The sequence below is a fragment of the Podarcis bocagei genome (genome assembly GCF_964188305.1).
Source record: "Podarcis bocagei genome assembly, chromosome: 3".
Lineage (NCBI taxonomy): Eukaryota > Metazoa > Chordata > Lepidosauria > Squamata > Lacertidae > Podarcis > Podarcis bocagei.
Window position 1 is genome coordinate 65,862,964 of NC_138127.1, and position 17,580 is coordinate 65,880,543.

A 17,580-nucleotide genomic window follows, 5' to 3' on the forward strand; every position below is an offset into this window, starting at 1 on the left:
AGAATGCCAGACATTCTGAAAAAAACATACTACGGCAGTGAGACTCAGCCCCTTTTCTGAATTATCGAGTTTTCAATTAAAATCAATAGAACCTACCTCACATTTAATTATAATACTATGAAATGGTCAGATTCGTGAGAAATGAAAAAACCATTCTAATGGACAACGCATCTAGGTTGGAATTTCTATGCTGCCTACCAAAGGTTGGAGGAAGAAAGCTGGCCATAAGCCACCTTTGTACATATCCTAAATGTTGAATTGATTTAAAGGATAGTGCAGCTTTTTGACAGCATCAGATTTACGGGGGCTTCCTGATGTTTTATTTTGCAATACTACTGCAATCATACTATTTCCATCACTCTGCTTAGAATTCAGACAAACTTGTTGGGCAAGTAGCAAAACCTAGAGTCCTAAGCTAGACTTCACCCAAGGAATCCCTTCTGCAATTAATCGGTTGGACCCAGCTCTGTTCCTGGGGGCCCAAGTAACCTCAGTGGCTAGAAGCCACTTTTACCAGTTCTGCCTGTTATGATAGCTATGACTGTTTCTGAACTGGGAAAACTTGGCCACAGTAGTTCAGGCATTGGTGACTTCAAGATTGGATTACTGCAGTTTCCCTTGTCTTTGACCTGGAAACTGCTGCTAATGCAGATTACTGCAGCATATAACAACTGTGCTGGTTGAACCCAGGCCAAATTCAAGGTGTTACTGTTGTTACATAAAACTATTAATGGCTTGGGATCGCCTTGCCCAGCATGTGACCACTCAACTTCTTTCATCTGTGAAACTGGTACTATTACATGTGCCACACAATACTTTTTCTGCCCTTCTATGAAATCTTTCTTTTATTGTGGGAGTACCTACACTTTGGAACTCCCTGCCTATGGGCATCAGGTAGATACATCCACTGTGTTCTTTTTGGTGCCTGCTTAAAACGTTTTTGTTTTGGCAAGTATTTCTAGACATGTAGATGCTGATGTGTTTTAATCTTTTTTTCCCGCTTACTGCTTATTTTAACTGTCTTTATGGATAATATTAATATTTCTTAGAAACTGCTTAGAGGTTTTGTTACTCTCCAGCAGTATATAAATTTTGTTAGGTAAAACAGATGAGAAACGAAAAGAGATACTTTATGTTGAACAAATCTGTAGAAATCAATTTATTTTCCTGTACTGTTTTATTAACATTTGTATAAAGCCTTTTTGTAGTGTGGAACTTCTTGCAGTGTCCAGTCCATTTATTGTGCATTTATGGAGGTGTAAGTTCACTGAGTTCAGTGGAAATTATTTCCCATTAAATATTTAGGTTTGCAGTTTTGCAAGAACTTTATAATATCCTCTTCTTGCCTGGTGGTTCATATCAAAGAACGTATAGTAGTGTATAAGGTGAGTTTCATGCATTACTAATAGCCATCTTTCTTGTAACCCATCTGCCAAAAAATATTCCATACAATTTTAAACCAACTGCTGCAATACTACTTATTTTATTTTTAAAAGTAAGTAAGATGCTTCCCATGCAGATGTATACTGGACTTTTGTTAAGGTGGTTGCACACTGCAGGATAAAATCTGGCAACATCCATCATCAGTGTGCTTAATTCTCCAGGTCTGAAGTCAGCCAGCTTACTCAGGAAAATGAATATGTCCATGACAGACTTGAGAAAATGCTGAAAAGGAATGATGAATTGGAGGAGCAGTGTGTCCAACATGGAAGGATGCATGAAAAAATGAAGCGAAGGTAGGAGGATTTAGTAATTTATCCCTATGTGGGTCTACTATAACAAACCTTGTGGTTTCTTTGATGTGCATGTTCTTAAGTTTCAGGAACAAGACCAAACTATTTTCGACACTGGTTTCATTGTGTAAATATTCTGGGTATTGTTTCAATACACATGCACGGTATATTAAGCATTACAGTGGTACCTTGGGTTAAGTACTTAATTCGTTCTGGAGGTCCGTACTTAACCTGAAACTGTTCTTAACCTGAAGCACTACTTTAGCTAATGGGGCCTCCCACTGCCATTGCGCCACCAGAGTACAATTTCTGTTCTCATCCTGAAGCAAAGTTCTTAACCTGAAGCACTATTTCTGGGTTAGCGGAGTCTGTAACCTGAAGCGTATGTAACCCGAGGTACCACTGTATACATGCACCCTATATTAAACATGCACTTAACCCCCCCCCCCAGTTAATTTCACACACGATTTTAGGCTGTTTATATTGTCTGCACTGACACTCATATGAACGGTCTAAATATATGTTATTCAAATAAGCTTGTGTCCTATTTAAGCAGCAAGTATGTTTGTGTCCTAATCCTTCATTAATTGGCATATTTTTCACTGGCTTATTTAAACCTTTTTTACTTCCTTATCCGTAAAACTTGAAATCTCATTTAAATATCAACAGAACAGCAGTTACCTTTTAAATAAAATGTTTGAACATAGAATGTATTTTAGCTCCCTACCCAGTAGAGGCTAGCATTGATTTTGATTTTAGGTCTAGGCGCCACACTCTCCTTAGCAATAACAGAGTAGGGAGTGGGGTCAAGTCTCCTTCGTTTCCCATGTTCCGCTTCCTGAGAGAGAGGTGGCAATTTGTATGGTTACATCTGACCCAATGAAATACTACAGAGCAGTCGTTGCTGAAAAGTTGTAGAGCACTTGAAATTTTTCTGATGGAGGCTATTCTCTCCCATCTCACGTGATTCCGCTTTGTATTCAGTTGCAAATCAAAGCTCTTGCTTGTTGCCTCAGAGGCAGCTGACCTTCTCTAACATGCCATCTGCAATCACCCCTACATCTGCTTAAGAAATGCCACTTCTCTGTTTTTTTCCTCTCGCTGAATTTCTAAATGTCTTACTTGCTGTTTATGAATCTTGTCGTTTATAATCCTTTGGCCCAATTTCCAGTCCCCTTGGTAATATTCATATCAGAATCTATTAAGTTGCATTTTAGGAGTCAAATGCTTTATAAATGGCAACGTGTTTGCATTTGCTGATTTGGTAATTTTATCTACATTATGGACTGTTTCCTTATACATCCATTCTCTGCTAAGCTACCATTTTCTTAAAGGAGAGACTCAACTGGATGCCAGAGGACACTTTCTTGCTTTATTGTTTTCTTCATGTCATGTCCCACAGTTTCAATCTCAAAGGACCCTCAGAGTGGCTTTATCTCGGTTTCTGCTTGTCTCAGTGAGTTGATGTGGAATCTTGAGTGTCTGTCTTTTCTGTTCGCAGAAAGAGAGAGTCAGACCTTTCTTTCTTCGGGTTTGTTGAGGAGAAGGAATAGGACTTTCTCCTACCCAGTGAATCCCCCACAGACAGCTAGTGGAATAATTCAAAAGGTTATTACCATTTTTGAATGGAGAGAATTCTGTTGACAGCAATGCAGGGAGTTTTCATGGCTTGGTCTAGTGTTCTGATCGAGGGAAATAATAGTACCGCTCTATTATGCCTTGGTCAGACCACACACAGAGAACTGTGTCCAGTACCAAGCACCACAATTTAAGAAGGATATTGACAAGCTGGAAGGTGTGTAGAGTAGGGGAGCCAAGATGATAAAGGGCCTGGAAACCAGCCTTATGAGCAACAATTGAGGAAGTTAGGTATGTTTAGCCTGGGAAAGAGGAGACAGCCATATTCAAATATCTAAAGGGCTGTCATATGGAAGAGGGAACAAGCTTGTTTTCTCCTACTCTGGAGGCTAGGACCCAAACCAATGAAGATTCCAACTAAACATCAGCAAGGACTTTCTGAGAGTATGAGCTGTTTGACAGTGGAACGGTCTCCCTCGGGAAGTGGTGGACTCTCCTTCCTTGGAGGTTTTTAAGCAGAGGTTGGGTGGCCATCTGTCATGGATGCTTTAGTTGAGATTCCTGCATTGCAGGGGATTGGACTAGATGACCCTTGAGGTCCCTTCCAACTCTAAGATTCTATGATTCTATCAATGCCTTTAAGGCCTACCTATGTATTCACATCAGAACCAGCCACGTTCGTGTATGTTGGGAGGCACTTTCAATCCCAAGCAGTACTCTTCAGGCTTTTGAGTCCCCCTGAATGGCAGTTTCTGACAACTTCTTCACATTGTTAACACCACCAAATAAAACGCTTTGAAGTGCCAACCTATTGGTTAGAGCTTATCTAAATTTACCATGTGAATGAGAATCCCCCCCCCCCCCCAGAGTGCAAGTTCTTCCAAACTGGTGACCTTGTATCTTTTTCTTTTATTTTTAGAGCATAGTAACAACACTCTGCATTTTTCACCGCTGTACTAAAATATATACTTGGCCAACGTATGAAACATCATTACCATGGCAGTGCCTTAGGGCAGAGAGAACAGCTCAGAAATATGATAGACAGACAGGGTTTTAAAATGCTAAGTCCTCTCTTGTTTCTTATCTCTGAATGAGGCATGCTCATGTATTTATAATTAACACAGAAAAAGTTATATAGAACAAAAATACGGTTTAAAAACCATACCTTTTCATATAGAATAGCCACTCTTTGCTCAGTTACACGAGCTTGTCATCTTCCTGATACTTGTAACTCCAAAACACAGTTTTAGAGTCTATGTAGCTCCTTTTCACTTGCTATATACATCTATGTGCATGATTAATATTTTTAAAGGGTTTTTAACACATACTTGATCTCTTTCAAGTACCACAGTTCAAAGGAAAAGCCTAGAGGATTGGCAGTTTGGGGCAGATGTGTGTCTATTCCTCAGGCATCAGTGGCTGTATGTTAACAATTTTTTAAAAAAATGTTACAGCCATCTGTGTAACAAGACAGCAGAGATCTGCACTTGCCTGCTACTATAAATAAGAAGGAATCTTGTCTGGCTTCAGAGAAGTTGGATTTATAAAGACTTGATGTGTCAAATCCTAATTGTGTACCATGCTGCTGGGATGTGTTGGCAGCCAAGAACCTGAAGTGGTCTTCCCTTCAGACATTTTAGGAAAGCACAGCATTTCTGGAAGCTGTCTCTCCAACGTATGTGTGATTTGAAGGTTGTGTTTTTTTTAATGTGCCCTTCACCCAACGGAATTGCCTGGTTTCCCCCTTCCTTCTCTCTTTCTCATCCCCCTCTCCTCCCACATAGACAGTATATATGACTAAACAACACTACTGTGAACTTTAAATCTTCAAGTGACCCATTTAATTCAATTGAGTGAAATCATGGTAAAAGGGTGAATGGTTGCAATTAACTTATTGTTTTTACAAACATTGTAGAAATTGTGCAGTCAGTTCTGTTTAGAAAATGTGCTGTGGATTAACAACCAGTTTGTTTTTACTTTTTAATTGGCTTTCATTTTTTAAAACCCTAGGGTATGATCCAGACCACTATGTGTTCAGCTCCCACACAGATGATTCCCAAATGATCAATAAAATCTGGTTTGCTTCCTATTGTGCCCCTGTGTACATACAAATGGGCATGAAAACAATCAGCACAATAGGGTACTAGAATAAATGAGCAATTTGTGTACATCTCCCATATTTTCGTTCATCTCTCTTTCCCATCTTGACATAAGTTACTTGTACTCTGGGACCCATGCCTGGATGTAGACAGAAGGAAAGGGGTGTGTAAAAGAGTCTTCGTGTGAGGGTCTGGCACCTGTGGTGATCTGGATTACTTTACAAAACAGCTTGAATTATCTGTCTTGTGCAGCAGGTTTAGTGTGGTTTCTGCACAGAGATGGATGCTATGTTTGTGAAAAGGTTCTGCCCAACACACAAGAGAAGAACACTTATACTTCTTTCAGTTTTATGGCATTGCATAGATGGATATTGTTGTAAAAAAATGTTTTTCCTAAAGCACTTGTTTATACCTAGAAATAAATACGTCTATCTACCTATATGAACGTTTTGCAGCACATGAACGGCTAGACTGAATGGGTACATTATTTCATTATACAGATTTTTTAAAAAAAAAACTATTTACAACAATCTTTGGTGCAGTATGACTAACTATTTAGCAATTTACGTTCCAAATAAGCAAATAATGTAATGATGTAGAAATACATTGCCTGCAATCTTCACATTTCTAAATGTTTAGAACGGGTAGCCATCATAGTACCCTCTAGATGTTGCTAGACTACAACTCCCATCATACCTGACCATTGAGGATGCAACTGGAGCTGATGGGAGTTGGAGTACAACAACATTTAGAGAGTACCGCATGGAATACCTCTAGTTTACTATATAAAGAAAGCAATGATGCAAATCTATTTATCGGATTGTGTACAATAAGTATATAAGACTATTTACGTCACGCTTGAAAAAAATTATTTGGCAAACATTCTTGATCAGTTTCACACCATTGTTTTTCCAGCTGAAGCATGGCTAAGTCATATGATGAGTTTATTTATTCCCCACAATGTCAGCCCACAGGTAGAAGAACTTAAAGTCACAAGTAAATGACATCCTTCATATTCTTAGGTACCTTTCAAACATTGGAGCTGCTAATAAGATGCTTGTGAAAACAGGATATTGTGTTATGAGCGCACACTCTCCTATTTTAAATTCTGCTTAAGCCATACATTTTTTCTTTTTAAAGTATTTCTGCCATGGCCGAGATTAGAATTTGTTACCAAAAAATCCTGTTTGCATGGCCCAAACTTTCAGTATGTTTTATCTTAAGAAAAGCTTCAAGCTGCTAATCTAAGATCAAAGGATTGAGTCAATGCAACATAATCCTAGCAGATTTATCAAAGAAAATTGACTAAGTAATACTAGATAACAAGAACACCATGATATATCCCATAACAGGCTTCTGTTTCAGAAGCTACTCAGGAAAATACCCATGGACAGAAGTTACCATCACAGAAAATACCCTCTTACTTTCAGATCCATATTGTGTAATAATTCTTAATGGGACTCTGCTTCTTCTAATAACATATTTCTAGTGGTGTGGTTTGCCTTTTAATGGTGTATATTTAAATTCCTGTCTAATTACATCTGTCTTACTTTTCTTCATTCCATATTATGGATGCATCTGTTTTTTAAAAAGCATGGTTTCTGTGTAGAATCGCTGCAATATTTCAGAATGCTCAGTACGGGGTTTTGCAACTACCAACCAGAGAAAGATCCCGCACAGCAGTTCAGCAGCAAATACCCACTTTGGGTATTGAATAATAATTGAGATTTTGTACCGGCCTTACATGAACTCCAAATAGCAGTAAAATCTAATTACCAGCCCATTTGGTAAAGTACTTTAAGTGGTACCACATTTGCTTGAATTGCCGTGCTCTCTGTGACTTAAGGTATTTGGAATTCTTTTTTTCAAAGAGAGAGAACTTAAAATAAGTACAGATGAGTGTGCCATAAAACATTGTTAAAGAAGTATTTCCAAAATTACATATTTGCTATTAATAGTTATACTGGGGACTCAAATGGAAGTCATGTTGGGAAGAAACACAAATTAATTTTACCTCTACCGCATGGGTAGGCAAACTAAGGCCCGGGGGCCGGCTACGGCCCAATCGCCTTCTAAATCCTCCCCGTGGACAGTCCGGGAATCAGTGTGTTTTTACATGAGTAGAATGTGTCCTTTTATTTAAAATGCATCTCTGGGTTATTTGTGGGGCATAGGAATTCGATCATTTTTATATTTTTCAAAATATAGTCTGGCCCCCCACAAGGTCTGAGGGACAGTGGAAAAAGTTTGCTGATCCCTGCTCTACCTCATTTAATTCAGACAGAGGTATTTGTGCATTGTGGCTACTTACAGCACTAGGTAGTGAAGAGAACACAGGAGGAAGGAAGTTTTCATTCCAAAATGTGCATTGTATCAGGAAGCTTACCTGGAGATACTTTTGGCAACTAACAACATTTGAGTATCTACAAGAAACCAGCTTGGGCCCAATTTCCCTCCCCCCATAAAATGTTTGAGGGAGCCAGGCCAAGTCGATCGGCATTGCCATTCAAATGGTGCGTGTGCACTGCATCTTGTGATTGATTATGTGGGGTAGTGCTTACCTGCCCCCCATATTTTATTCAAATTGGCACCCCTGCTTGTCTTTACTACTGCAACATGCATTCTCCTTTATTGTTTTGGGAATCATATTCTATGAAGCAATCTAATTCTCTGCACAGTTGTTTGGAGAGCATAGTATCAACATAGCTTTAAGTTTACCAAGTCTATAAATCATGATTGTGCACCCATTGGAGGGATATTTCTTTTATGCTGTTGAGGCAATTGCTAAGGAGACATGTATTTTTTTCTGTGACCGTTCCTATTGCTTAGTTCTTGGGTGCATCGTTATCTGAATCAGGATCTGTGTTGGGTTATGTGACTTACCACTTGCTAAGTTGCTGCTTCTGTCAAAGGCTGCAATGATGCTGAGCTTCGTCATTTGCTTTGTTGTGTCCATTTGGTTTTATAAATTTTTACAATAAATTCCCTGAATTCCACCTTTGTGGAACTTAAATAACAGTGCAAGTTCATGTGGTCCTGCTATCTGCTTCTTCCCTCAGAAAAAGAAAAAGAATGAAATGAATGATTTCTGTCAGCTAAGCATCATGTGTTATATTATTTCCGTTAACCTTTTTCTTTTCAGAAGGCTTAGGAGAGTTTGACCTGACCAAGCTAAGATAAAGCACATCTGTGTATTGCAAAATTCACAGTTGGACAATACCCTTATTAGAACCAACCAAAATGACACACACTGTAAAAGCAGATGGTCTTGAGCATAGCTGAACAGCACTTTTTTTCTGAAACAGCAAAAATACAGAAAGATTTTGTGGTTGCATCTTTGGTTTCAGCAACTGCAGTGTAGAACAAAACTGAGTGTTAAAATACCTTTGGGATGAAATTAAATGTGGGCCTCCTCAAAGAAGGAATACTGTGTAACCAAGGATTGTAGTATAGCTGGCACTGTGCACATGTTAAAACTTGAACTTTGCTCAACAGAACAGTGCACACTTGTTTCACAGAGGAAGCAAACCTTGGCATGGACTGGCTGCCCATATTGAAAAGAGATTGCTTGCAGAGCCAGCCCAAGACATTTTGGCACCTGAGGCAAACCACAGGGTTTCCTACCAGGAAAGAAAGGGTGAGTGAAGATCTACATTAGGAACTAGGAGGGAATAAAGATCTACATCAGGATCTGCTGCCCCTGTGGATCCCTCTGCCCCTGAGGCAATCACCGCACCTTGCCTCATGGGTGGACCAGCCCTGATTACTTGTACGCATGAGATTGAGAATTGTAAGAATTCCAAATGTAGGCTAATGCCTAATCATATAACCTATGCTATTTGCTAACTTCTAGCACACACACAAGCCTCTAGTCTTCTTTAGCCCTGGCAAGAGCAAAAGCCTCCTTCCAAGTCACACTGCCCCCACAGTAACATAATGAATAGCCATGTGGATTTCCTAAGGCCAAGCCCTTTTACCTCCAGTGCTCACATGGAACACCTCAGTCACTCAAGTCCAAATATGGTATGAACTTAAGTCAACTTTATTCTGATTGGCTCTTGTGCTGCATCTTTGTCCAAGGACTATCCAGTCACTCTACGGTGGAAAACATATGTTGATTCACTTGCAGTGACTTAGCAAATCCACCTGTTGGTTTGTCTTTTGTGTCCAGCCTTATCCTCAGTCTAATCACCTTTTGTTTCAGGTAAGACTTCTTCTTAGGAAACCACATTTTAACTCTGTGTCACTAAGATACCATTTTGTCCTAATTTGGTGAGTTCTCTCCTCATGTATGGCTGTATTCAGCTAAATTGTGGGGCTACGGAAGTTGGGAGCAAGGATTCCCCAGAGTGCAGTAAGAATTACCCTTTCTTCTCCCCATGTGTGTCCTGTGACATCCTCAAATCTGCTCCGGAGTGTTGGGAGGACTTCCCCCCAACAGATGTAGAAGAAGAAGAAGAGTTTGGATTTGATATCCCGCCTTTCACTCCCTTTAAGGAGTCTCAAAATGGCTAACATCCTCCTTTCCCTTCCTCCCCCACAACAAACACTCTGTGAGGTGAGTGGGGCTGAGAGACTTAAAAGAAGTGTGACTAGCCCAAGGTCACCCAGCAGCTGCATGTGGAGGAGCGGGGACGCGAACCCGGTTCCCCAGATTACAAGACTACCGCTCTTAACCACTACACCACACTGGCTCTGTAGGTGGTGCAAAGCAGGAGGAGAGAGGGGCAATTCTCTTGCACAAGGAAAAACCTTAGCTTTAACCCACAAGTTGGTCGGTGCTTTATGTCAGATGGTGCCTCCAAGGGAGTGAACTTCCCCAATCTCAGCTAGAAGCTAAATCCCTTGCCTTTCCTTTTATACCTCATTCCCTTGCTTCATTTAAGGTTAGTTGGGAACCGTAAGAGGACATAAATGTTTGGAACTGCATTCAGTGAGTTCTAAAAAGCCCAAGTTACTTGCTTAGAGATTGTTTGGTGTGGAGTTCAAGAGCAGCCTACGAAGACCAGCATCCCTTTGGTCCCATGCCATCATGGCCAGTGTCCTGGACTATCCATGCTACACTTTTCAATATTTTCAGACTGTGGCATACATTCACAAGCTTGCTGCCTGGTTGCTCACAGAGCTTCAATATACAACCACAGCCCTAAACACTTTGGTCACAGTGAAATTTAGAAAACTTCCTTTCATTCCCTTCTCCTTGGACCAGCTAATTATTAACTTTGCTGTTTTTCATGGTGAAAGCCATTTTAACTATATGAATAAACATTCTTATATCTTTAAACCCTAAATTGGGACTTAGTTGTTTTTGCAAATTCCCCCAAGGAGAGTCACAATGTAACATCCCCCATGATGTGCAACAATCTCCAGATTGAAGAACCCAAATATTTTATGGTTTCAGCTATTTAGAAAAATATATAAACTGGTTGAAAAACCCTTTAAAATAATATAAGCAATTCTCAATAAAGCAGAGGTAAAATCAGCAAAAGGTTAAAATCAGTATTTATTTCAGGGTTGTTGAAATAACATTATTAAGCAGGCATCTAAAACAGTGTAGTGAGAGTGCCTGCCTACTATTACTGTCCTCCTTTGTTCACCCATATAACTTACATATTAGAGTAGCGTATGATTAGGGACATGTTCAGGCATGATAACAATTGGGAAAACCATTAAGCTGAGAACACAAAGCTTTCTGACTGTCTTAGATCCTTAACTTTTTTTGGAATCTATAAGTTATTGTAGCCTGTACCATATTTAGTATATACTGTGAAAATCCAGTACACTGCATTCATTTTCAACGTGCATCTTTGTTGAACATTACAGATAAGCAATTTAAAATGGTGAAATGAGGCATGTGTCAAAAGGTCTTTAGAAGACTGGATATGAGCAGAGTTGGCTGTCAAAATGTCAGTCCCATGTCAACAAATCTACAGGATACGAAAGTGCCTAACATCTTGTCCTCTTTGGAGTTCCATTTTTTTAAATAGCAATGAGGCATTCCGGGAAGTGCATTTCTGGGGATTATTGCATTTCTCAGGTGGCTGAAATCACTTGCCCTTCAGCCTTATGCCTTGCAACACCACCCGAGGCAAGCAATAATCCCCAGTAAAGCAGTGCCTGCCTTGTCTTATTGCTTAATTATTATACCTATTTAATGCTACTTAGAACATTGTCAGCTGTTGAGAAAAGGTAATTATCACTAGTCAAATGACACACACTTTTTTGGCTGCCTTACGGATACACATTTTACTGGTACCTTGATACATAATGAAGCCTGATAGCAAAACTTTTGCTTGTCTCTTCTTCAAGCCCCAGCTGTTTCCCTGCTAAATTCATCCCATCTGTCTCCCCTTCCGTAAGGCTGTAGGCAGTATAGCATAAGTACAGAAGCAGTTCAGTGCTATTTTGGATAAACATAGCTGAAATTTGAATCCTTGCCATTTGCAATGCACACATTTTGTTTTACTGCTGTAAAGAGAGCTGTCAAAATAAAAACTACATGGATAATTCACTGAAATGCAGTCAAATGTAAGGAAGATTAAAATGGAATACACACAGAGACACACACTTAGGGTCAATTTTTATATAAGTTGACATGGAATTGATGACCTCTTAACAGCATTGAATCTTAAACACATGACATTGTATGCAACAAGCACTCCAATCCAGTGACCAGTATAAGAGATCTTATCTCCAGAGTCCAATGATTTACAGTAATATATTGTACATGGAACAAGTAATTTACAAGGTTTTACTTGGGCTTTCCCTCAATCCATGGGTTGGGGTAATTGTAATCAATCCAAATCAAGAGTAGCATCCATATTTCCATATCTACATTGTTGTCTTGGGAACTGGAAAGTATTGCAACTACTGTTTATGCAACCACTTTCATTTCATTTCCCAGCAGCTGTTACATCACATTGTTTTTGTGGAGTTAACTGGATGCCCCTGAAAGAGAATTAGCTTAATGACTGGGTAATATTATTAATACAGTGAGTAATATTCTGTGTTTGGATATTTATTTTTAGTAAGAAAGAAAGCAACTCAGTAGCCAATGAGATATGGTCTACATTCCTGGAAGCAGAGGTTCAAACCCAAATTTCTATTTCTTTCTAAATACGTAGATTCTGTGAAACTTAGGAACTCTTAGGAATATGGCTATCAACTCTCCATTTTTCATTTCTTCACATCACTGTACATGAAGCATATGAGTAAACTCATCCTTTTTTCCCTACCAGGATATCTTGTCAATATGATGGTAGATTTGTATTTTTGAAGCTCATTGGTAATATTTTTTACTTTTCTCTGCTTGAATTGACTCTGATCAGGTACTACAATTTCCGTTTATCATCTGACCTTTTCATCCCTTTTCAGTATACATTTCTGGGCTTTTGAGGAGGATCAACGGATCCAGTTTACCCAAGATAATGACTTTTTGGCAAGCTGGGATTCCTGTCCTTTCAATGCTAGTTTTACGTTGTTTAACTTGAGCAGGAGTTTCCAGGGGTATTCCTAAGATAACGGGAAAAGGAAGCATTGGTATACACAGTGCACTGAATATGATAAGCAAAAAGTTAAATAATGCTGCTTATACTTTCTCTGGATTCTACATAGCATTCTTCTCAGATTCTGTCCAGGCAGTGATTGAGCCAAAATTAGCCCAGCACATTCATTCTTCTGCCTCAGGTGAGAATCTTCAAAACGTTGCAAATTAAAAATGCTATAAAGGAAGAAATGTCTCCTGGAAATGCAGATTTTTTTTTTCATCACAGAATTATGGAATCCTAAGAAGGAAGATGACATTCCTAAGTGTAGACAGCTGAATAATAGGCGATGCAGAAAATTGTCTAGAATTATCACATTGTTTTGAAATGACATTAGACCTAGCATGAGGAACAGCGACTTTATATGAAGAGATTGCTCTTCTAAAACACATATGTGAACTAGAAATTCAGGCTGCTGCTGCATCCAATCACATATTGTAACATCATCATCTAGCCAGAAAACTCCAAATGTTCAGACATTGCTTTCAGATAAGAAATACTTCTACAGCCACAGTTTGACCCATTAATTGTGACTGTAATTTTTAGAGCAAATTTTAAGCTTAATAGTTTAAGAAAAAGCCTACCAACAATATGCATTTTCTCATGCAGGTATTTTGAAAATATTTAAAAATACCAATAATATCTAAATGCAGGGTGGTTTCTAAAGTTGCTTAACATTAATTTTTATATATGGATAAATTTATGCATGAGAAAAATGCTTAATTTGTTGAATGGTATTTTCCACATATGGCTAAAATGGTCTTATGTTTAAACATATAAAAAGATGCATCAGCACTAGTAAAGTTATACCTGTAACACTGTTCAACATATTTAAAGGGATGAACAATATAGTAGAATGAATAAATTCTCCATAATTACTCATTAGAACAATAGATTGTTAGTCGTTTAGCGGGGGACAGGGAGTCAAAAATTAAAAATGATACTAGAATATGGGGTGGGGAGTGGAATATTTGTAGGATATAAAATCCCCACAATGCCTCCTAGCCAGTTGTATTTGGTGTCACCCCCCGCCCTTGTTTCTGCTCTATTTATTCTGCTTGTATCTCTCAGGGTGGCTAACAACACACAAGTGAAATTTAGCAATAGCACATATATTCTGACAGTAGTGACTTTAATTTCTAGTAAAGAAATGTATTCTGGATTAGTAAATTTTAATGTCTTAAGATCCGGTGTCTCCCAATATATTCTCGTGATCATTAATCTGGTTTAGCAGTACTGAGCTTTGTAAGTTTTGAATGTGCTAAGATAAGGTTACCAGACGTCCCCGTTTCCCGGGGACAGTCCCCGGATTTACAAATCAGTCCCCTGACAAAATCCATTGAAGTTGGAAAGTGTCCCTGGATTCATTGAAAAAAATCTGGTAACAATATGCTAAGAGGTCTGTGGTGGAAGAAATGCTGTGTGGGAAAACAGTTGGAAGCTATAGGTATTCCTCATAAGTGTATTTTTATTTTTTTATTTTTTGTCAAATACCAACTCGTCTGCGATACCTAAAGTAACCACTGATGGCAGCAGCCTGCTGAAATAGTGATTTTAATGTCCTATTTCCCCATCACCGCCATTAGCGCTTATAGTGTAACGACTGGAAACTTGTGTTGAATTGAGGCACTCATTATTTTCATCCATGAATGTGGGAGCCTCCCATCTACTGTGGCCTAACCAAAAATGTCAGCACATAATTTTTAATGGTCTAAGAAGAAGCTAACAGGCAAAAGTTATTTCTAAAGCTGATTCAGATGCTGCACACTGAAACTTGTCCAGGCTATTCTGCCTTTGCAGCTGTGGGGGTCACCTGTACGGACACAACTGGCAGTGTGATCCTTCTCCAGCTGCAAGTGCAACCCAGCCTTGGAGAATTCATACACAGGTTAGGAGTCGTAGATGAATGAAACTATCAACAGATGATCAGCCTAGCATTGCACAGAAGGTCCCACTGGAACAGGGGTACAGGGAGGCTCCCAGTGCAAGGTAGAAAGCTGCACTGTTTTTCTAAGCCTCCATTCCTAAAATTGTGTGCATCAGTTTGCGGATTGAGTGCCACAAAAGTGAGGGCACTGGGAATTATGAATGAAGGTGTTCTTAAGCATACAGCTAGTGAAAATCTGCAAGATGTGAACAAGGAATATAAACGTACAGTGATACCTCTGGTTAAGTACTTAATTCGTTCCGGAGGTCTGTTCTTAACCTGAAACTGTTCTTAACCTGAAGCACCACTTTAGCTAATGGGGCCTCCTGCTGCTGCCGCGTCACCGCAGCGCGATTTCTGTTCTCATCCTGAAGCAAAGTTCTTAACCCGAGGTAATATTTCTGGGTTAGTGGAGTCTGTAACCTGAAGCGTATGTAACCTGAAGCGTATGTAACCCGAGGTACTGTACTTGAATGTGTGATGTCAGAGTAGAAGTGGATTTTCACATGTTCCTAAACAGAGCATCTTAGAACTAAAATTCTGCTCTAGGCAACCTAGGCTTTGACTCATCTGAAACAAGGAAAGGTTTTGCACAGGAACAGCTAAGCAGTAGCCAAAGCTCCTTGAAATCTTTTTCATCCATAGCATTCTGCTGATTGACTAGCACACACTTACTCAAGCAACAGGACAGTGCCAAATGGCCCTGGAGGTAGGGCCCATGGACTGCCACTGCTAGATTCACCCTGGTGTAGTTTTTTAGCAAAGCAGTCATGCACTATATAGGTACTTTAAGTAGGTGTAGCAGTACCGATGTATGTTTATGCTGTGGGTTCATTTTCTGCCACTTGAAGAAAAGTGTGAGGTTTTATATTTGCAGTCCTGCTACGACCTTACAACATGCTTGTCTGCACAGCAAGGCGTCAGGTTGGTTCATTGAGGCTCTTTAGCTAGAAAAACCTAATTAAGGCTGAGCCATGGATTGCCTCGCTTTTGAGTACTCCGTACTTGTTGCTGTATTTTTAGTATGTGAACTTTGGTTTTTTAAAAAGTTGAAATAACAGTTTCCCCCTTTACAAAAACAGCTAATGGGATTTTTCTACAACTTGCCAGAAATACTCATTTCCAGGCAGAGAGCAAGCATGGACAATTTCACACTTAACGTTGAACATTTCAGAAAGTTCTGAGTGCTGGAAAAGGAAGTGTTATACTGAAAATTACAGCTGGCACTATTCTCTATCAATCAATATTCATTTGAACAGTTAGCTGTTGATCTAAGGGAGTAAATGCCATCCTGTCAGGGGTGGGGGCTTCCTTCCTGACTTTTGAAAATAGAACGACTTCTTTGTGTGATGCATGTGTATAATTATTCTGCTTTGTGTTCAAGTGGGCTTTTAGTACAATGGTTCTGTACCTTCACATGGACACAGAAGGCATGCTGAGCATGAAAATTCATTAAACATAATACGCATGACAGCGAGTGTTCAAGGGAGGGAAAGCATATTGTTCTCTACTACTCTCCCTTCAGACTTACAGTCAACTCTTTTTAAAGGGACTCTCGTACCCAACTGGTGTGTGTCTGTACGTGCCCTTGCTTGCATGCAACGGATGCATACTCTGGACACAACTGCAAAGTCTTTTAGGTTTCCATAGATGTTGCACAAGTACCTTCATATAGTTCTGAGATCCCTCTGTGTGAGCGTAAATATCTCTGCTGGTGCTAGGAGCTAAAGGAGCATGCCAGAAAGTGAGGGAGCAGAAGGAAGCTGGCCCCCAGCCAGATCTTTTGACCATTTTTCTTGATCGTGTCAGGGTCAAGGGGGGGGGAGGACTTTTAAGAACAATGGGCTGTAGAAGGATTGGACTGAAAGCATAGAATGCTACTTGGGAGCAACCCAAAGGATTGATTTTTAAGTCAGACTCTTGTAACATTTTGATGCACTAATGTTTCAACAAAGAGTTGATTCAGTACTGGATATACATTTTGCACCATTCAAGTGTATAAATTGTAAAGAATATACAAACAGAAGCTTTATTGTTTTATTATAACATGTGAGGTTTTTTTTAAAAAATAATAATGCTTTTGGCTCTTAATTAAAAAAAAAATCCACTTAGAAAGACTTTTGTAGTGAGTGACTAAGAAGTCAAATAAATAATGCTAATGCAAATAACATTATGTACCTAGTAGGCAGCATTATTTATTTCTGTCTATGGCATTTGTCGCTGCATGACTTCCTTTTGAATCTAAACATCCTAATTTATCCTTAATGCATGCTGATATTTATCTCTCAGAGAATTTGTTTCTGTAGCCTACCTTGTCTGTAGCTCCAACTTTACCAGTTTTCTTTTGTGTTGGAAATTAGTTGTGTAAAACTTTACAAGATATTCAAAATTACAAACCACTAGAAAATACTGTGAGTAGAATTTAATTTTTGCAGCCTGTCTTGCTGGCGGCTGGATTCCAAAAAAAGCAGGCTGGATGCATGCATGCCAGTGCAACCAGGATTTTAACAGTGTCAATAATCTTTGCTCATCATACTTCTCCACACACACCCAAAAATCTGTGTCTCTGTGTGTTCATACAGATTTACTCACATACAAACCTTCACTCTGCCGGCTAACAAAGCAATGCTTCATTTATTGTGTCTTTGATTCTTGTTTGGTTTACCCCCGACAAATGAAAACCTGTCCCTCTCTTCAGT

The 17,580-nt window shown here is 39.3% G+C and overlaps 1 protein-coding gene across 2 annotated transcripts in view; it reads left to right on the forward strand.

The window, feature by feature from the left end:
- The window catches only part of SDCCAG8 (SHH signaling and ciliogenesis regulator SDCCAG8), a 92,318-nt gene that overhangs the window by 61,474 nt on the left and 13,264 nt on the right, over window positions 1-17,580 (forward strand). For both annotated transcript variants that reach the window (XM_081188081.1, XM_081188080.1), the window contains exon 16: window positions 1,605-1,736. In XM_081188081.1, the coding sequence (XP_081044207.1) occupies window positions 1,605-1,736 (132 nt within the window). The remainder of the gene's footprint in view (window positions 1-1,604; window positions 1,737-17,580) is intronic.